This window comes from Rattus norvegicus, chromosome Y, assembly GCF_021556685.1.
Source record: "Rattus norvegicus strain SHRSP/BbbUtx chromosome Y, alternate assembly SHRSP_T2T, whole genome shotgun sequence".
Classification (NCBI taxonomy): Eukaryota; Metazoa; Chordata; class Mammalia; order Rodentia; family Muridae; genus Rattus; species Rattus norvegicus.
In genome coordinates, this window is record NC_141555.1 from 743,090 (window position 1) to 764,734 (window position 21,645).

The 21,645-nt window shown below is 40.7% G+C and overlaps 2 protein-coding genes and 1 long non-coding RNA gene across 33 annotated transcripts in view; 2 read left to right on the plus strand and 1 right to left on the minus strand.

The window, feature by feature from the left end:
* LOC147997932 (uncharacterized) overlaps positions 1-6,030 on the minus strand; it is a 48,945-nt gene extending 42,915 nt beyond the window's left edge. For 10 of the 30 annotated variants that reach the window (XR_015647359.1, XR_015647356.1, XR_015647352.1 and 7 more), the window contains exons 1-2: positions 5,941-6,030; positions 3,171-3,293 (exon numbers count right to left, since the gene is read on the minus strand). Coding sequence is in view for 3 of the 30 variants with exons in the window: in XM_087601384.1 (XP_087457510.1) it covers positions 1,725-1,832; positions 3,171-3,236 (174 nt within the window). In the remaining 27 variants the exon portion in view is untranslated. Of the gene's footprint in view, positions 1-653; positions 767-1,724; positions 1,833-2,767; positions 2,829-3,170; positions 3,294-5,940 lie in introns of those variants that run through there. The other 20 variants (XR_015647346.1, XR_015647340.1, XR_015647339.1 and 17 more) reach the window with 7 other exon arrangements.
* Positions 5,776-14,435, plus strand: LOC147997933 (uncharacterized). Its single transcript, XR_015647391.1, has 4 exons — positions 5,776-6,041; positions 6,715-6,848; positions 9,215-9,292; positions 12,166-14,435. It is a non-coding gene; the product is annotated as an uncharacterized LOC147997933 (long non-coding RNA).
* A 5,138-nt stretch (positions 14,436-19,573) lies between these two features.
* The window catches only part of Kdm5d (lysine demethylase 5D), an 83,280-nt gene continuing 81,208 nt past the window's right edge, over positions 19,574-21,645 (plus strand). For both annotated transcript variants that reach the window (NM_001446699.1, NM_001419852.1), the window contains 2 exon segments: positions 19,574-19,899; positions 20,922-20,999. In NM_001446699.1, the coding sequence (NP_001433628.1) occupies positions 19,750-19,899; positions 20,922-20,999 (228 nt within the window). In that variant the 5' untranslated portion in view covers positions 19,574-19,749.

A 21,645-nucleotide genomic window follows, 5' to 3' on the forward strand; every position in this document is an offset into this window, starting at 1 on the left:
AGTGTCAGGCTGATGGGGAACGTATGTACCACAGGGATAGGAGCAGCTTCATCCAGAATGGAGTCAGGGACGCAGGGGTGGTGGTAGTGGACTTGGACCTGTTATTTGGACCACTGATTTGCTGCTGGGAACTTCAGCTCAGAAAGCTGAGCAAAAGGCTCTTACCCAGGCCTTAAAACTGGCAAAAAGAGCCATAGCCAACATTTACACTGACAGCAGATAGGACTAATAACTGCCCAAGGAAAAACCATCAAAAATAAGGAAGGAATACTTGCTTTATTCAAAACACTCTCAAAATGGCTATAGTTCATTGCCCTGGGCATCAATCAGACAGGGACATCAGAAATTGTCTGAGGGAACAGGCTAGCTGATAAAGCCAAAAGGGAGGCTACTCAAGCTGCCAACTCCTGATAGCTTTGCTGCCCAGTGCACTCCTAACCATCCCTGAGTATACTACTGAAGACAAACGACATCAGGTGAAATGCCAAGGAGTTTTCAGAAGAGACTGACAGTTGCTGACCTCTGAAGGCTGCACCATCCTACCTAAGAAGTTTGCTAAGCCAGTCATCCATCAGATCCATTAAACTTCACTGTTGGTCACTGCAAACTGAAGTAATTTTTGTGAGGGGCAAGGTACAAAATATTTGACTTACGACAAGTGGTTGATCAGGTAATCTCAGACTGAGCCATCTGCCAGGCTGTGAACTCCTCAGACTACAGGAACCAGAATCAGGGGTCAACAGCCAGGGGCTAATTGGGAAATAGACTACAGAAATAAAACCAGGAACTTATGGACACAAGTATTTGCTAATTGTTATGGATACCTTTTCAGGATGGGTTGAAGCCTACCCCACAGAGAGGGAGACTGCCAAAATAGTGGGAAAAAAAGCTTCTGGAGGACATCATACCCAGATATGGTTTGCCTACCCTGCTTCGGTCTGACAATGAACCAGCATTCCTCTCTTAGGTAACTCCACCTCTACCATAGGTAGAGATTCTGGGGAACCAATAGAAAATTATATTATGCATACCTTCCCCATGGTTTAGGGCAAGTAGAAGGGATGAATCGGACCCTGAAGGCGGCCTTTACCAAATCTACACCTGAAACTGGCAGCGACTGGGAATCTCTCCTACTTTATGCCTTATTTACAGCTAGGAACACTGCCTATATTTTAGGTTTCTCTGCTTTTTGAGATCCTATATGGGAGGCCCCCTCCCATGCTGCCCTACCTCCAGTCGGTATCTTAGCTGAATATGACCAGCAAACGTTTTAAAAATCCTTGGGAGCCCTCCATAGGATCTACACGCAACTCTGGCCTTCCATCAGCCAGGTTTATGAGTTTGTCCCTCTCCGTAGCCCCCATTACTTTGAACCATGTGACAAATCTGGTTTAACAGATATAACCACAAGACTCTGGAACCTTGCTGGAAAGGGCCTTACACCTTGTTCCTGACCACACATAGGGCTGATAAGGTGGACAGGATCAGAATGTGGATACATCACTCTCGTGTTAACCCTACGAGGAGAGACGATCCAGCAGTCAAGGTCCCAGCACAGGAGACTTCCAGGCAACAGGAACAATGGAAGGTCACTCCATACCCTGTTGATACTGAAACTGTGACTCCAGTACTCCAGTGATCCTGCTTGTTTGCTGCCTACATTTTGCTGCACCAGCCACTAGCCCCATTACTATCTGGATTCCCCCAATGGAGATGCTACAAACCTTGTCATCAAGTTCACAGTGGCTGGCAAGAAGGCAGATCAGATTGCTGGTTCTTAACTCCTCTCTCCCTGGACTTAACAAAGAACCGTTGGTTACCAGACAGGGACTCTGCATTGGAAAGAAGATATCCCCAACTGATTCCCACCTCTGCCACTGCACTGTAACGCGTACTTCAGGGCTTACTACATACATTTATGGCCTGGCTATAAATATGACTGAGGATTTTTATGTTCTAGTACACCATGTACCCAGAATGACTTACTACTCTGGGGAGGATGTCTCCAGCCAGCTAGCACCTCCACACAATCAGGTCACTTCTGTTGTGTTTCTAGGTTCTCTCCTTGGCCTATAGGGCTGGCTGGAGCTGCTATTGTAGGTGCCTCAGCCCTAATACTCCTAGATAAAAATTTCAAGGCCCTACAGATAGAGATAGATACAGGAAAATAGGAGATGAAATAATGCATCCCTGACAGAAGTGGTCTGAGAGAACAGAAGAGGCCTAGACTTGCTGTTCCTCTAGTAGGGAGGACTCTGTGCAGCCTTAGATGACGAATGATGTTTCTATGTTGGCTGCTCAGGGGTGGTCAAAGAATCCATGCCAGATTCTACTGATGTTAGCTTTGACTTACTGTCTCTGCATAATCAGTGCTTTAGTTTGGTTTGTTTCAGAACAGTTTTATTAAAATCTCTCAAGGATTGGAGATGGCCCAAACTGAGGGTGAAATGATGAGACAGGCTGACTCCATGACAGGTCTCAAATTGGCAGTTCAAGAGATTAGGACTAAAAACTGAGGCTTCATGCAACTAGTCAGAAACTGCCCCACCACTTGGCCTAAAGTAAGGACAATGGCTCAGCAGCAGTATCCAGCCTTCACACCCAGGTAATAGTTCTGAATGTCCTTAAGAGATAGAACAAGGGTTTGGGGATTTAGCTCAGTGGTAGAGCGCTTGCCTAGGAATCCCAAGGCCCTGGGTTCGGTCGCCAGCCCCGAAAAAAAAAAAAAAGAACCAAAAAAAAAAAAAAGAGAGATATAACAAGGTCAGGCCACCTACCCCTGAATTACTCAACAACAGATTCCAGGCTCCATGCTCCAATAACATTCCCTAAGAGGTAGAGCAGGATAAGGTCACCTACCTGGGAATTCCCCAATGTGCTTTAAATCAAACCTGCAAGCTCACTCGGGTATCTATCTTGATAATGGGAGACCCCAGCATGCAGAACTTCTACAGAATAAAACACTCCTTGCATTTACATGCTACTTGAATCTGGATATCATTCTTCTTGGAATCATGGATGCTTACAAAAGGACTGAAGGACAGGTACATGTACATACACACATATGGGGAACTTACAGCTATTTTTAACCCTGGCCTCTTGTAATGCTCTTGCAGCTGATGTAGAAAGGTCAGTGTTTTAGATTCAAGTGCATGAGATTCCTTCCTTACCCTTTTGCTGGACCGTTGCTCTTCATATTTCACTGAAAAATTTGGTTGATTACGGATGGGTCCCATGATTCTCTGAACTATTTCACTTGGCTCATTCTGTCTTCTGACATCGGACTCCGCCTCCTACGATGATTAAGCAAACTTAAGATTTTGATGTTTCAGCATTAATGAATAGTGTTTACATCTATTTCCACATCTGTGGTTCAATTATGTGCTGGGAAGAGCGGTATTGTGAGCCTCATGTAGCTGAGACTGTGCTCACTCACTCATGTGTGCTTATTTGTTCCTGAAGGCCAGCAGAAGGTACCAACCACAAATCTTTTGATGTATAATGCTATCCTACCTCCAAGACATGCTATGGTATCTATGTCACATATTTGAGGGCTAACTAGTAAATATTTGACTTGACTTACGGCTCCCTCCATCAGACCTATATCTGACACTGCTTGGGTGGCCAAGAAGTTGAGACTAAAGAGCCCAGTGACCTAAAAGCAAATACTACCAATCTATAGAAAAATAAAATTAAAAGATCCCAACAAATTACTGTTAAGGGCATTTCGCTGTACTCATACAGCTTTGTTCAGTCATCAAAGCTTCCTCCTGCAGCGGATGGGAAAAAAATACAGAATGGGGGGGGGGGGTAGAAAGAGGGCGTGGGGAGGGAGAAGCTTTGGTACACTCAGCCCTAAGTGGGATTTCTTCATCAAATCCTCCTGTCAGGACTCAGGGAACCTCATGAAAGAGTAACTGGAAAGATTGTAAGAGCCAAAGGGAATGGAGGACAGAAAGAAAAGACAAGTCTCTCTAAATTAACTGAGCAAAGCTCATATGAACTCACAGAGACTGAGGCTGGATGCACAGGACCTCCATAGGTCTCCACCAGGTCCTCTGTGTGTATATTATGGGTTTCAGTTTAGTGTTTGTATGGTATTTGTGAGTGGGTCTCTGATTCTTGTACCTACTTTTTGTTTCTTTTCTTTCTGTTATTGTTTTTTTTTAGTATGTTTTATTTTGTTATAATTTATTATTAAACATTAAAAGCCTGTTTTTTACAATAAGAGATAGAAAGGAAGGGGATCAAAAAGGGGCAGAATTGATGGATGCAGGTATTGGGAAGTGTAGAAGGAGGAGATACCATAATCAGGATATATGAAGTGAGAAAGAGATCTATTTTAAATAAATGGAAAAAATAAACCACAACCAATCAAAGAAGAACAAACCAAAACACCTCTCTCTTCAGTACATTAAAATCAAATGTCGCCTGCTTCCTGCCCTTAAACCAGGTAGCCTCGTCTCCAAGCAGGGGTCAGTGGGAGAGTTCTTTTCTCCACCCATGGGATTCTGCAGTTTTCCTTGACATTTGTGATGTGGTGGCTTGAGGTGGGATCGGGCAGTAAGGTAGCTGGATTGAGCCCAAGTGGTAAAGAATCTAGTCCCATGTCAGCTGACTGGTGGTCCCATCCTCTGGGTCTTTCCACTCAGAGGCTAAGTATTCTTGACTTCGGGGTGCCAAAGGCAGGCAGAAGAAAGCTTCTTTCAAGTCTGAGACTAGGTACCAAATTCTGGACGGTGGCTAAAAGCTCAGCAGGGTGTAGGGGTTAGGCACAGTAGGGCGGATGTCAGCCACTGGATGGTTTACCGCTCCTATGTCCTGCATTCAGTAGTAAGTATTAGTGCCTGGCTGCTTAACTTGCAGGAGGGATATGTTTCAGGCCCCAGAATTGTATGTTCCAAGAAGCCTCTCCTAGGGCTATAAAATGGGTAATTACATTGGCCAGCTCAACAGCTTTCTCCCAGAAACTAGCTGACCATAAATCTTAGAGAACAATCTTGAGAAGCAGGAAGCAACTTCTCCTAGGAACGAGCAGACCATGAAGTTAAACAATCTGAGAAGCAGGAGATGGCTCCTCCTACGAAACAATCTTGGGAGACAGAGAGTTTTTCCTTGTGATTTTTCACTGTTATTCTACACACTTTCCAATGACACCATCCCTGCCCCCTCGGGTTGTGGTTTCTCCCTTTAAATAGCTCTTCTCCCAGCCTCTAGGGGTCGAACCCCACTGCCCCTGCGTGGGATACAAGTCTTGACCCCAGTGCACTGGTTGCTATCCATAAACCTCATGTGATTACAACAAGGATGGTCTTGTGTGAGTTCTTATGGGGTCGAGTTATCCCAAGACTTGAGTGAGGGTGTCATCACTCCGGGGGTCTTTTGCTACTGACAAGTTTTCTCCTCTTTCCCTACCTTCCCTCCAGTGGTTAACTAGGATGTTTAATGGGGTAGATTCAGTCTGTCCCATGTCCAAAAATATTGTGAGTTCAAGTCCAAGAACACAAAATGAGATAACTAACACCAACAAACACAGAGAAAGACAACACACAAACACTTTGGCCCTGCTGTGAGTGTAGAAACCAGGTAACCTGGCGACTCCCTTGGATCCTACCAGTATGGAGTTTAGCAAGTTTCAATAGTGCAGAGTCCTCCTGACTCCCTCCAGGGGCCTGAAGTGTCCTCCAGAATCCCCAGGGTCACAGAGTTAAGCCACATCTGCCCTCTGCAATTGACCCACACCAGGGTAGAGGCTTTCCAGCCAACACCATGCTCAGGAGTCAAAAGTGAAAGCAAAAGACCAGAGACAAACAGCAGTAGGTGCCTGTTGCTGAGTTTGTCCTTTTGCACTCTGATAGGTCTCCAGGGATGGGGGCAGGGGTGTCTACCCAAATTCAGGACGACCCTCCCACCCCACAACCCTCTTTCAGTGGTACTTACTTCGAGATAACCCCGAGTGAGACACCGAGATGCAGATCAATGGAAAAGCAAGAGGTTTATTTTTCATCACTTCAGGGTCAACCTTCAATTAGTCCCTCAAGGTGAGTGACTAGAAAGTGACTCCGAATGGCTATTACAAGCAGTTCTTATGCCTTTTATGGGAACTTGCAGGAGGGATATGTTTCAGGCCCCAGAATTGTATGTTCCAAGAAGCCTCTCCTAGGGCTATAAAATGGGTAATTACATTGGCCAGCTCAACAGCTTTCTCCCAGAAACTAGCTGACCATAAATCTTAGAGAACAATCTTGAGAAGCAGGAAGCAACTTCTCCTAGGAACGAGCAGACCATGAAGTTAAACAATCTGAGAAGCAGGAGATGGCTCCTCCTACGAAACAATCTTGGGAGACAGAGAGTTTTTCCTTGTGATTTTTCACTGTTATTCTACACACTTTCCAATGACACCATCCCTGCCCCCTCAGGTTGTGGTTTCTCCCTTTAAATAGCTCAGCAAGGTTACTGCTTATCGGCTAAGAATATTAACCTTTAAAGCCATCAAGAATCAGTCAGTACAGTCTGAGAATTTTCTACTCAAAAATGTTCCTGTGGGTGGAGAATAGAACTTGGCCTAGTCTTGCCCCGGAGACAGTGGGTGTAAGGCTGGCCAAAGGCCCTAGGGTTCTTCACAAGTAAGCATTTATTTGAAGATTAGCTGATTAGCTGATCCAGTCGAAGAGATAGGAAACAATCACAACAGCTGATCTGTTTTACTTTCAGCAAGTGCAGACAGAGCTCAGCAGTTTGCAGTCCTCTGGTGATCCCTGGATGGAGTTTGCCAGCCACTTGAGAATCTGCTGAGATATCATAGACTCCCAGGGGCACAAGGTATAATTTCCTAGTAATTGGAGAAGGTAAGGAATCTCCTGGAGAAAGAGGGGGAATCTCATTTTGAGGGACAGACATGTGCAGAAAGTTTGGATGTACTTATCTAGAGTCATATGACATGTGGCGGGTAGATCAAGGTCTTGAGATTTCTTTGACTCCCTGAAGTTTATATGAAATTTAGCTCACAGATGGAGATATATAAGCATACCATATTAAAATTCATATTTAAAAAAAGCAGTTAATATGTGTCTGTATGACAGCAAGAGCAGACTCATGCCTTTGAGTCTTAGCAAAAATGATAGCTTTAGATTAAAAGATATGTTTGGTTTGGTTTGGTGTTTTGTCCAGAGAGCTAGGTACAAAGGTTGGACAGAAATGTTTTAGCCTAATGAAAACCATTTGTAAGTCAGGAGACAACTAAAGAAAACTCAGAATTCTGAGCTTGTGACTGAGTAGTGGGCAGTCTTTGTTCTTTTTTTTTTTTTTTTTTTTTTTTTTTTCGGAGCTGGGGACCGAACCCAGGGCCTTGTGCTTCCTAGGTAAGCGCTCTTCCACTGAGCTAAATCCCCAGCCCAGTAGTGGGCAGTCTTACTCCAGCAAATCTTGCATCTTCAAGATCCCAGGGCAATAACAGCATAGGAGGGTCAAGAAATCTGAAATATTACACACACACACACACACACACACACACACAAACACACACACACACACACACCTTTAATAGTTTTTGAGACCCTCAGACTCAGAACTTATCTTCAAACCTCTACATATCTTAGAACATTTTTTTATCTAATCATTTATCAGAGACATGAATAGAGATTACTGATACTTTATTTCTCTGCTGGTGAAATGAGCCAGTTCAAGCCAATTAGATTATATTAAAAGGAATAATTCTGGAAAGCTGCTTTGGGTTGAATTCATTGAGCTCAAGGTCTGAGGTCAGGGGAGTTGCCATGCTGAGTCAGGAGAGAGAAGAGAAAAAGAGAAAGGGTGTGTGGAGAGAAAAGAGAAAGAAAGAGGAAGAAGAAAGTAAAGGAGAAACAAGAGGAGCAGGAGGAGAAGAGAGAGGGAGAGAGAGAGACAGAGACAGAGAGACACAGAGACAGAGAGAGACAGAGACAGAGAGAGACAGAGAGAGAAACAGAGAGAGAGACAGAGACAGAGAGACAGACAGAGAGACAGAGACAGAGAGAGACAGAGATTCGTCCATAGTTCATAACCCAGACCAGTCATCCCAGGCTCCTGTGGTCTCCATGGCATATCTCAGTTAAGCGATCCTTGTGTGTGTGTGTGTGTGTGTGTGTGTGTGTGTGTGTGTGTGTGTGTGTGTGTGTTTGCAATCTGAACATATTCAACAATTTGGTCATTGATAAGGTGACTATGAACATGCATTTTTAAATTGTCGCTAAACGTCTACAGTAACTTAATAGCTTTTGTAAGACTAGGACTTTACGTTAAACCTCTCTTGGGTTTAGATTTAACATAACTATTTTAAATTGAAGCTATAAGTTTTTAACTTATAAACATAATTCATAAAGAATCTGGGGAATTTTTTAATCTTTATGTAGTGTAGAACATAACAGTTTCCTGCATGGGTTAGTGTATAAAACATAGCTATATCGTAGTAATGCCAGCAGAGCAAGGCTAGACTTATATTGTTAAATCAATCTCTGTTAGCGTGAATAGACCTGAGGTCACGAGAGACATATTTTAAACCCTTTTAATGATTTTTAATCAACCCTAAACCCTTCCCCAGCAGGTCATTGGTAAATATTTTAGCTTCTTCTTTTATTGTTTTTCAGTTTTAAAATTAGTTATTTTCTTTATTTACACCCAAATGTTGCCTCCTCCCAGTCTCCCGTCCCAGAGCTCTTCACCCCATTCCCCATCCTTTCACCTCTGAGATGGTGCGCCCATCCCTGGGCATCCCCCTTCCCTGGGGCATCGAGTCTTGACAGGATTAGCTGAGTCCTCTGCCACTGGGGACAGACAAGGCAGTTGGTCCACTTGAACCAGCCCATGTACGCTCTTTGGTTGGTGACTGAGTCTTTGGGAGCTACCAGGGGTCCAGGTTAGTTGGTACTGTTGTTCTTCCTCTGAGGTTGCCCTTCCCTTCACTTCTTTTAATTCTTCTCCTAACTTTCCCACACTGCACCACCGACCTCAGTCGAGTGGTTGGCTTTAAGGATCTGCATCTGTCTCAGTCAGCTGCTGGCAGAGCCTCTCAGAAGACAGCCTTGCTAGGCTCCTGTCTGAGAGCACAGCAGAGCATCAGTAACAGTGTCAGTAAGAGTTGGTGCCTGCTCATGGGATGGATCCACATTGGACCAGTCATGGGATCGCCTTTCCTTCACTGTGTGTTCCATTGTGTCTCTGCATTTCTTTTACACAGGAACAATTGTGGGTCAAAAATCTGCAGGTGGATTGGTGTCCCCATCCCTCCACTGGTGACCCTGTCTGACTACTAGAGGTGAGCACTTCCGGTCCCATCTCCTCACTGGTGGGCATTTGGGCCAAGGTCTCTCACATCTCAGATCTCTAGGACTTTCTAGGGGTTACCACCTTCCATGATGGCATACCCCCCTCTCCCCGAGTGCCTCAACTCCCATCACCCACCCCTGAGAACAGCATGTTTCTATTCATTCTCCTGGCCCTCTGGGCTTCTCTCTCCTGTCTTCCCCCCAATGTCTGATCCTGTTCTCCCTTTTCCCTTCTCCCTCCCCTCTGCCACTCAGGTCCCTCCCTCCCTCTGCCTCCCATGATTATTTTGTTCCCCCTTGTAAGTGAGATTGAAGCACCCTCACTTGGGAGTTCCTTCTTGTTTAACTCTTCAGACTGTGGGATGTATCATGAGTCTTCTGTACATTTTGGCTGATATCCATTTTTCAGTCAAGGGACAATCTGATTTGCTTCCAGTTTCTGGGTATTATGAATAAGGCTGCTGTGAACATAATGGAGCATGTGTCCTTGTGGTATTGTGGAGCATCTTTTGGGCATATGCCCAGGAGTTGTATAGCTGAATCTTCAGGTAGAACAATTTCCAGTTTTCTGGGGGAACTGCCAGACTGATTTCCAGAGTGGTTGTTGCTGCTGAACATTTAAGTGATTGTCAGCCATTTGAGATTCCTCTGTTTAGAATTCTCTGCTTAGCTCTGTACCCCAATTGTTAATCAAATTGTTTGGTTTGTTGGAGTCTAACTTCTTGGATTGTTTATATTTTTTTGGATATTAGCGCTCTATCAGATGTAGGGTTAGTGAAAAATCTTTTCCCAATATTTAGGTTGCCATTTTGTCCTATTGACAGGGTCCTTTTCCTTACAGAAGCTTTCCAGTTTCAAGAGGTCTCATTTATCAATGGATGATTGTACAATCTGAGCCAGTGATGTTCTGTTGAAGAAAATATCCCCTCTGCCAATGCATTTGAGGCTATTTTCTACTTTCTCTTCGGTTAAATTCATTGTATCTGGTTTTATGTTGAGGTCCTTGATCCACTTGGACTTGAAATTTCTGCAAGGTGATAAATACGGATCATTTTGCATTCTTCTAAGTGCAGACTGACAGCTAGACCAGCACCACTTGTGAAGATGCTTTCTTTTCTCAACTGTTTCACTTTGGTTCTTTGTCAAAGATCAAGTTTCCTTAGGTACGTGGATTATTTCTGAGTTTTTGATTTTATTCCCTTGATCAACTTGTCTGTCTCTGTACCCATGCCATGCAGTTTTTATCACTATTTCTCTGTAGTACAGCTTGAGAGCAGGGATGATGATTCTTTATTGTTCAGAATGGTTTTGGCTCTTTGTTTTTGCTTTTGTTTTGTATTCGGTACGAAGTTCGGAATTGCTATCTCCATGCCAGTGAACATTGTGATGGAATTTTCATGGGTATTGCATTGAATCTGTAGATTGCTTTTGGGATGATGGCCATTTTCACTATGTAAATCCAAGCAATCCATGGACATGGGAGAGCTTTCCATCTTTTCAGGTCTTTTTTGATTTCTTTCTTCAAAGACTAAATTTTCTGTCATACAGTTTTGTCACTTGATTGGTTAGAGTTACACCAAGATATTTTATACTAACTGTGGCTATTGTGAAGGTTGCAGTTTCTCTTATTTCTTTTCCAGCCTCTTAGAAAGGAAGACTCCTGATTTGTTTGAGTTAATTGTATATTCCTTCATTTTGTTGAAGTTGTTAATCAGGTGTAGGAGTTCTCTGGTAGAATTTAGTGGTCTCTTATGTATCATCCCTGTATAGTGATACCTTGACTTCTACCTTTCCAGTTTGTATCCCCTTGATCTCCCTTAGTTGTCTAATAGCTCCAGGTGGAATTCCAAATTCTGTATTGAATAGACAGGGAGAGAGTGGGCAAACTTGTCTTGTTCCAGATTTTAGTGGGATTGTCCGAGTTTCTCTCCATTTAACTTGATGTTGACTCTTGGCTGGCTGTATACTGCTTTTATTTTGTTTAGGCTAGTTTTCTGAATTTGTTATCTCTCCAAGATTTTGAACATGAAAGGGTGTTGGATTTTGTCAAGGGCTTTTTCATCATCTAATGAGATGATCATGATTTTTTTCTTTCAGGTGTTTTACATAGTGGACCACATTGATGAATGTTCTTATATTAGTCTATCCTTCCATTCCTGGAATAAAGCCTACTTGATTTTGGTGAAGACATTTTTCATGTGTTCTTAGAGTCAGTTTGCAAGAATTTATTGTTTTTGCACTGACGTTCAGAAGTAAAATTCATTTGAAGTTCCTTTTGTTGGGTCTTTGTGTGCTTTAGGTATCAAAGTGATCCTGGCTTCAAAGAATGAATTAAGTAATGTTCCTTTTCTTTCTATTTTGTGGCACAGTTTGAGGAATGTTGATATTAGCTGTTTGAATGTCTGGTAGTATTGTGCACTTAAACCATCTTGTCCAGGCTTTTTGGGTGGGAGGTTTTTGATTACTACTTTTTTCCTTATGGATTATAGGAGGTTTTAGATAGTTTACCTGATCTTGAGTTAACTTTGGATGTGTGTCTCAAAAATCATCTATTTCATGTAAATTTTACAGTTTTGTCAAATGTAGGCTCTTATGGAAGACTTTTTCTTTTATTTCCTCAGTTTCTTTTGTTATGTCTCCCTTTTCATTTCTGGATACTGTCTCTGTGCTCTTTATGTAGATTGGTGTATCTCTTTTGTTTTTTTCAAAGAAATCTTTGCTTGGATTGTCTTACAGTTGGATATACTATAGTTGTGGGATACCTGTTGAGGTAAGCTTCTACCAAAAAGTGGAATGGTAATGTATATCCTGTGCTATGTACATGTTGAAATATGTAATCTGCTTCTTCATTTTTATTTTACAGGGATGACTGTTTCCCCAGAAAATCAGGGATCAGTTTACCTCAATTCCCAGCTATACCTCTCCTGGGCATATAGTCAAAGGACAGTCTATCCTATCACAAGGACATCTGCTTATAGCAGTTTTATTAATAATAGCTAGAAACTGGAAGCATCCTAGATCTTCTCCAACCAATGAATGATTAAACAAAATGTACATTGATAAGTGGAATATTACTGAGGTTAAAAAACTAACATCATGAAATTTTCAGGCAAATGGATGGAACAAGAAAAAAATCATCCTGTGTAAGGTAACCCAGACTATATACAAATATAAACCATATAAAAACATGGTATATATTCACTTATAAGGCGGATATAAGCTGTAAAGTAAAGGGCAATTATGGTCAGTTCACAGACCCAGAAAGACCCAAAAAAGGATGGGTCAATCAGGGATTCATAGATCTCTATGGAAAGAGAGATGTGGTGAGTGGGGATGCGAACAGAAGATTGTGCTTTGGAGATGGAAGGAGAGTATATTGTAGTGAACAAGTAGAAGTGTGAGCCATTTTAGAGACAAGGTAGAGATGTTGTGCAATGGAAACTCCTAGGAGTCTAAGAAGGTGACAGGAAATGAGAGATATAGTAATGAGGGATATGGAGACTAATCCAGCCATCGTCTGTAACTAAGCAAGGTTTCCAGGAATTGGAACACCAACCCAGCCATAAAACATTTGACGTACAATTTGTCCTGCCTACAAGATGTGCTGTGATAAAAGTGGTGTAGAAATTGATGTAGTAACCTGTGGGTGTTGTGCCTCTAAGTGGTGCCCAGTGGACATTGAGGGAGGCTCCTATACTATTCTAATATTATGAGTGCACATCTCTGATGGCATATCAAATGGCATAAGATAGAAGATCTCAGAAAGCTAGTGAGTCTCAGATTGGTACAGTATAGGATGATGGCTGCTTCTCCCAACTTCACTGAAGTCCCCTTAGGTCCTGGCAGTGGCACTGGGGTGATCGGCTACTCCAGAACTCATGTCAGTGGTCCAAAGGCTATACTAAAAAAATGCTTACAGCTGTATTCTGGTCTTGAGAGTCTGTTTCCCTTGTTAGTGATTCCACCTCCCTCAGTCCTCCTAGATCTTGGTTCCTACAGTTGCCAACCAATATCTGCTGGTCCAGCCTGAGATCAATGCCATGAGAGGGAACACTGCCTGGAGGGCCAGGAACACAAGTCTAGATATACCAGAGTCCTAGAATAGAAGCAAACAAGATCAGAAAAAAAATTAATGAATGGATCACTAAATGTATTCCTTTTTTTTTTTTGGTTCTTTTTTTCAGAGATGGGGATCGAACCCAGGGCCTTGCACTTCCTAGGCAAGCGCTCTACCACTGAGCTAAATCCCCAACTCCTAAATGTATTCTTTTATTCTCATAGCCGTGTGCTGTGATAAGGGTAGTATAGAATGGGGGGAGTGGCATGTGGGTGCTTTGGCCTCTGAATGGGCTTCAATGGACAGTGAGGGAGGCTTCCATATACTCTAATACAAATAATTGTCTTCATCTTCAGAGAGGCTCCACACAAACTGATGGAAGCCAATGCAGGGAAGCACAGCTAAACATTAGGTGGAGCTCTGGGAATCATATGGAAGAGGGGAAGAAAGAATTTTAGGAGGCAGAGGTTAAGAACACAACAAGAAAACCCACAGAATCGACTAACCTGGTCTTGTAGGAACCAGGGTCTCACAAAGCCTGAACCATCAACCAGGAAGTCTGCATGGATCTTACCCAGGCCCTCTGTATGTTTTATGATTGTGTAGCTTGGCCTTTTTTTTAAATTTATTCATCTATTTTATGTATATGAGTACACTGTAGCTGTTTTTAGACACACCAGAAGAGTGTATCAGATATCATTACAGATGGCTGTGAGCCACCATGTGGTTGCTGGGATTTGAACTCAGAACCTCTGGAAGAGCAGTCAGTGCTCTAACCACTGAGCCACCTCTCCAGTCTTCTTGTGAGACTCCTAACATTGGAAGCAGGAGCTGTCTTTGTCTCTGTTGCCTGCCTTTAGGATACTTTGCTCCTCCTGTGTTGCTTTGTCTAGCCTTCATAGGAAAAGAAGTGCCTAATCTTACTGCAAGTTGATTTGCCAAGGCTGGTTGATATGCATGGGAGTCCTCCCCTTTGTTCAAGTGAAAGAAGGATGATGGGGGTGGAAAAGTGGGGTGGGAGGGAGTAGAGGCTGAGAAGGGAGGGGAAACTGTGTTTGGATGTAATATATGAGAGAAAAATAAATAACTATAAATAAATAAATAAATAAATAAAGAATAAACTTTGGTCTTTTACAACACTGCTGAGACTTTTACAGACTAAAGAATTTTGAAAGTGGAATAAGTGCATTTTTGCATTATGATATTGCCACCAACCTATGTATGCCAGAGAATGTGGTGATTTGAATAAGAATGACTCATATATTTGAATATTTTGTCATCAGGAAGTAGCACTTTTTGGAGGTGTGGCATTTTTGGAAGAAATGCATCATCAAAGGTGAGATTTGAAGTTCAAATATCTTCATTTCATTTAAAGTCTACTTCAGTGTTCAAGCCAGGCCAAATGTCTCTCTCTTTCTGTTGTTTGTGGATCCAGAACCACAATTTTTTTTACCAGGACCATTTTTACCTGTACTCTGCTATGCTTTTCACTATGTTGACAATGGACAAAAACTCTGAACCAGCAAACCAGCTCCAATCCTTTACAAGAATTGATGTGGTCATGGTGTCTCTACACAGCAATAGAACAAAGTAGACTAAGATTGGTAAAACCTACTTAGAAAAATATTGTAATGTAACGTAAGAGTTGTCATCAAATTAAGATTTTCATATTTCAAACTTGGGAAAATATAAAAATAGTTTCCATATTATAATAGTAAAGCTGTTAAGAGTGTGGAAAATCTCCTACTATACATATTTGTGGTGATAATTTTTTTGAAATATATATATTATTAAATGGTCATCCACTGGATTGTGTTTGATTAATTCACCAGGGGCAACTGTGGAACTTTTTATAATTTTTAACCTATGATACTCATATGTCTTAGTTAGGGTCTTATTGCTATGAACAGATACCATATCTACATCTTTACCTGAAGGAAGCCAGGAACAGACTGAGCACCTTCAGGCAGCTAGGAGGAGGGTCTCCAAGCCCTCAGTGACACACTTCCTTCAACAAGGTCACACCTCCTAATAATGCCATTCCGTGGGCCAACCATATTCACATTCCACTCCCTGACCTCCATAGGCTTGTTTTTAAACCAAGGAGTCTATGGAGGCCATACCTAAACATAGCATAATAAAAAAGTACATTTAGTTCAACTTCCAAAGTCTCCATAGTCTATAGCAGCGTCAACAATGTTAAAAGTCCAAAGTTCAAAGTCTCTTCTGAGATCCATCCAGTCACTTAACTGTAATCCCGGAATTAAGACAGGCAACCAGCTGGGCAAACTCCAAACTCTGCCATTTCCATGTCTGATGTCAGTGTGGTCTTCAGATCTTCAACTCCCTTTTCATCTTTGTTGACTACAACAAACTTCTTTCTCCTGAGCTGACTCCACTCCCTGTTAGCAGCTTTCCTCAGCAGATGGCCCGTGACTCTGGCATCTTTAACATCTTTGGGTCTCCAAGGCAGCTTCAATGTTACAGCTTGTTTCAATGTCTGGGATCCACACATGATCCTCCAAAGGGCTGCCTTCACTTCTCCAGCTCTGCCCTCTGTAGCAGTTTAACTGCAGGCTGACCCACACCACACTGTTGCTGTTGTTCTTAGTGATCATACCATAGTGCTGGCGTCTCCAATACACTGGGGTCTTCTGTTGCATCTAGGCTTCACCAATAGCCTCTCCTAGCTCTCTTCATGGTGTCAAGCCTTAACTCCTTTGCCTGACCCCTTCAGTCCTGGGCCATCAGATGCAACTGAGGCTGCACCTTCACCAATGGCCTTCCAAGGCCTCTCACAGTGCCCAGCCTCAGCTGCTCTCCATGACCCTTTCATGCCTTCAAAACCAGTACCAGCTGGGTGACTCTTACACATTGCCAAGTACAGCCACAGCATGAGGTACAACCTTGGCATCTCTGGAACACAGCTCTCAAAAAACACTTCCCAGAGATTTCACCTCAGTGATGCTGGTCTCTTTCTTAGCTCCAGTTAACCAGCATCAATTGTCCCAGGAATCTCCTTCTCCTCTTGAATATAAAGCTAGAGATATGGCTGAAGCTGCTGAGTTCTGCCACTTGCAGGAGCTGGAACATGGGCCCCTTGTTCTATTACATTTCTAACTCCTTCACTGCCTAAACTTGGCTGTCCTGGATCTTGCTCTATAGATTGACCTTGAATTTAGAGATCTGTACACCAGTCTCCTGGGATTAAAGATTTGTACTAAGTTGCCTGGAGCTAACCTAGCTGGGTGGGATCTTACCCCAAGGTCATTACTCCCTTAATTCAATTTAATAATCTTGAACACAGGATTCAGTTCCATTTCACTCCTGGTGTTTCTTTAATACTTGAACCATATATTTTGTATTTTTCTTTTATCAACCTCCCTTTTTTCATTTAAGATGTTCTTCATGAGACCTAGAGAACAAAATCTATGATGGGTGTTTCTGAGACTTCCTTTGTCAATGCAATTAATCTGAGTATTTTCACCTTATCCTCAGGCAGACTCTTCAGACAGGGCAAAAAGCAGCCACATTCTTCACCAAAATACCACAAAAGCAATCTTTACAGCACATATTGAAATTCTTCTCTTCTGAAACCTCTTGGGCCAGGCCATTCTACTGCTTTCCCAAAATCCACATTCTTCTAAACAAAAACATGGTAAGGCCTATCACAGCAATATCACAGCTGGTCCCTGGTACCAGTTTCTGTCTTAGTGATTATTTCTGGGAACAGACACCATGACCAATGTAAGTTTTATAAAGGACAACATTTAATTGGGGCTGGCTTACAGGTTCAGAGGTTTAGTCCATTACCATCAAGGCAGGAGGGTGGCAGCATCGCAATATCCAGGCAGGCCTGATGCAGGAGGAGATGTGTTCTATGTCTTCACCCGAAGGAAGCCAGGAACAGACTGAGCATCCCTTGGCAGCTAGGAGAAGGGTCTCCAAGCCCACCCCACAGTGACACACCTCCTCCAATGAGGTCACACTTTCTAATAGTGCCACTCCCTGGGCCAAGCATATGCAAACCATCACATTCCACTCCCTGGGCCAAGCATATGCAAACTATCACACCATAGAACCCAATATCACCTGTAATACATAAATATGTATACATTCATAATTATTCATAGCAGCTTTCAAATAGCATAAAATAAAAACAATCTATGAACACCGGTCAAACAAAATGTAATGTCTCTCTATAATTGTGGGTTGCAATTTATAAAATACAATAAAATTTTTATATACCTATAATGCTTTATTCTAAAAGTGTTAAAATATATTTATCTTAGCCATTAAAACAAAATACATATAAATGTAATATATGTGCAATTTGTAGTACTATCTTACAAAACAGATAAGAAAAGGAATAACATATATTGTTCAAATCTATTTTAACAGATGTTCAAAATATATAAATGCAAAGTAACATAAGTAGTTTAATAATTCTAAGTGGAAATATCCTGTTAGGCTTATATTAAACTTATATGTCTGGCTTTATGAAATAGAAAAGGCTATTTAGAATATTTTAAATAATGATTTTTACAACCTAAATTGGATAAAGTTCTAGTATGAAGAAATGTCAAAAGTAGCATAAAATGAAGTATCATCTACATTATAGTAACAAATCTAGTGTTCTTGAAATGAAGTCCACTATTATTTTACTCTTTGCTATAAAAATTTATTTTTCCAGATTGACTTTTAAGAAAACCCATGATTCTTTGTGAGTATATTGTTCAAAATATAGAAGAAAGGATACTACAAAATGAATTTGAAAGTATAAAGTTGGGGTCAGGGTACAGATAGGTTATTTTTCTGCCAGCGAAATGAGCCAATTTAGATTATATTATCCAAATTAGATTATACTAAATGGCCAAGGAAGTTGCCATGGGGAGGGTAGTTTTGGAGCAAAAAGAGAGAAAGGGCCAGAAGGAAGAGAGAGAAGATAGACCTTAACATCTGGATTTACATAGTGAAGAGACACTGGGCAAAAGACAGCCCAATCTCTGTGCTGGAAAGTTCAAGGTAGGGGGAAGGGCATGCCAAGTAGGGAGAACCTGGAGGCCAGGTTTACTTTGATATGTAAAATAGATAGCTCAGTTTCTTTATCTTGGGTCCTAAACCAAAATGGTACGTTTTATGGTACTTGCGTACATATCAAAACAAAAATAAAACAAAAGAAAGATTAAAAGGAAGGAAAGTACAGTCCACTTCGAAGATAATAAAACTGCAAATTACTGTGGATTTCCTTTAATAACAAACATGTAAAAAGCTATAAACAAAATTACAGGCAGAAATGTAGAACAGCATGTTTAAAAATAAAACTAAATGTTAGAATGTATATATTTATACTCATAAAAAGCAAAAAGTAATTTAATGAGGTCTACACAGCTTGTTCCATAAAAAGTAAATAATGGAATTCTCTGTTTAAACAGAGGGAGGAAGAGTAAGGAGAAAAAGAAGAGGAAAAAAGGGAGGTAGGGAATAAAGTCATGATAATTTTCTAGAAAGAATATGGTTTTCTGTTTGTTCAAAATTGCTACCCAAAAAAAGGTAACGAATTTTATTTCTAAGTATCTCAGAAAGTTTTTGGTTTTTCATGTAGTAAATAAAATCTTTACTTACCAGTAACTGTGTATTTAAATAACATGCCTATTTTTCATACAGTATGTCCGTTATTAAATTTCAGTTTTTAATGGAAGATATTGTCGCGAAATTCAATCTTGAATATGTTTAAATATTATAATAAATATATGCATAGCAAGTGCAGTATTAGTTAAATAATGTGCATGGAAATACCCGGGGCACTAGAATTACAGTCACCTATTCACTGCACAAAGCCAAAGTCTTGCGACCAGGTCGTATAGGGACAAAGGAAAAAAAAAAAAAAAAAAAGCTGTTACTATTTGCATAAAGATCAAGTTCCTTGAGCCACAAATTGCTTCCGGGTTGTTAGGTTCCTTATCCTTTTACTGCGCAGGCGTCCATGTGCAGTGATATCTTAAAAGTAAAAAAAGATCCGGCTGAGTAAACAGTCGGGTTTTTTTTTTTTCTTTTTAAAATACTGTTTAATTAGGAAGATAAAATAGTTTGTGTTTGTTTTTCTTTGGCCGTCTCGTTTCCGCAACTTTAACTTTTACCTATGTGTGGAACGACTTCCAGGTTAATAAATAACACTTGAAAAATATCTCGGCGGAGCAACACAACTCGTATCACATTGTGATCTAAAAATGGTGGACCTGAACAGGGAGGTGAATATTTAAGGATGTGGAATTAAGCCGACTCTGAAATTTGGAAAAAAATAAGTTCCTGTGGGTCATCGCAGTGAGTAGGAAATTCCATTCGCCTTTTAAAATCGAATCACGTTTTATAACCGCGTTTTGGGAGGACATGAAGCCAGAATCTGACGACTTTCTACCGCCGCCCGAGTGCCCGGTGTTTGAGCCGAGTTGGGCGGAATTCCGAGATCCACTTGGCTATATAGCTAAAATCAGACCTATTGCGGAGAAGTCAGGCATTTGCAAGATCCGCCCACCTGCGGTAAGCTTCTAAAATGAAACTTGAAGTTAAATAATATGATCGACAGTGGGTCTACTGTGTCCCTTAACAAGGCCTTGGATTTAAGAACAAATATATATAAATATATAAATAATATACTATTTGAATCTTTCCAGTTCCTTGTTTCATACTGTAGAAGAGTCCTGTAGCCATCCAAATTCCTTGTGGTTAGAACTTGAAATGCTTCTGCAGCTGTGCAATTAGTACATTTTCAGTTAACGAGTTGCCTTTTCTACGTTTCAAGTAAGAAAAATTCAGTATACTAGCAGCCGCATAACTGGAAAAAGAGATGGTATACAAGTTTATATTTCTATATTTATATTGTTATTGGTCACTTTCCCTCTCACAGTTTCAATATCAGGATTTCGTTGACTTGTTTTTCTTTAAAAAGGCGAAATGAAAAGGGTGTCGAATCCTTGCTTCAGTTTAAATTTCTGTTGATTGGCAGGATATGCCTGCACTCTGTTTTACCATGAACAATTACTTGTTGGCTTCACTAGCAAGCCACATTTAAATGAGCTTGCAGCATCATATTAAACAGCTAACATTTACAGAATATAAACTTTTTGCACAAAATGCTGCTCTTATGTTTTCAATCTGTAGACATTTTCTTTTCTATTACTTACGTGTTCATCTTTTCCTAAGCATTATGATTTTATTACACACACTTTCCCCAAGTGCTTGAAATAGGGTTATATTGGGGTAAAGGTATATTAGTATTTTATCTGTTAGAACACTTGTAAGACTGACATCTGAGTTTATGCAGATTTGTCTTAAATTGTTTTGTTTGTCCTTATTTTTGAGTTCTTTGGAAGCATATTAACTTTGTGGATCTTTTATTTTTTTTGTCTATTTTTAAAAGATGATTAAGAATTTTAGAAAACAAATAGCAACTTTAACTGACATAAAGCATTAATATGAGAGTATAACAGTTCTCCCTATCTTCATCTTTAAGTTCTTGATCTATTTCAGTGTGTCATAATCATCAGTTTTATTCCTTCTAGGATTGGCAGCCTCCTTTTGCTGTAGAAATTGATAACTTCAGATTTACTCCTCGAATTCAGAGACTTAATGAACTGGAGGTAAAAAATTTGTTTCTATAGAACAATTACAATTCTAATCTTTCTGATTTTACAATGACTTGTATTTAATTTCTGATATCAAATATAGTTTATTGCAACCCACTGTTATCTTAAAAATATTAATTTATGAAGCATCTTCTTTAAAACAAAATATTGATTTATAAAATTCTAGAACATGAAGGTTTTAACATCCAATTATATGGGAGACTAAGGTTAAAGCTACAAAGAAAGTAAAGATAGGATGTAAGTAATCCTAAATAGGAAATAAGAAAAATGGGGTCTAGAATTTTAATCATACCTCTTGTATAATTTTTTTAAAGCATAGGTTATTTATCAGCTAGTCCCCTCTATTACTTCTTCCCCCCACTCTGAAGTGGTTGCCTTTTCCTTTTCTAGTTTATTCTCTCCTGCACCTAAGGGTTAGAGATCATTGTGGAAAAGGGAATAGTGATGTTGAACAAGCAAAGGAACAGGAAGTTTGCTTTGAGAGTATATCTCCTGGAAATGTTAAAGAAACTATGCATAAGAAATCTTACCAACAAGGGAGTGTAAACATGATCTAAACAGGGATGACACCAATAATAGAAAACTCAGGAGCTCTCAACCTTAGAGAAATAACTATAGGGCTCTAAGGAAAGCTGAACGT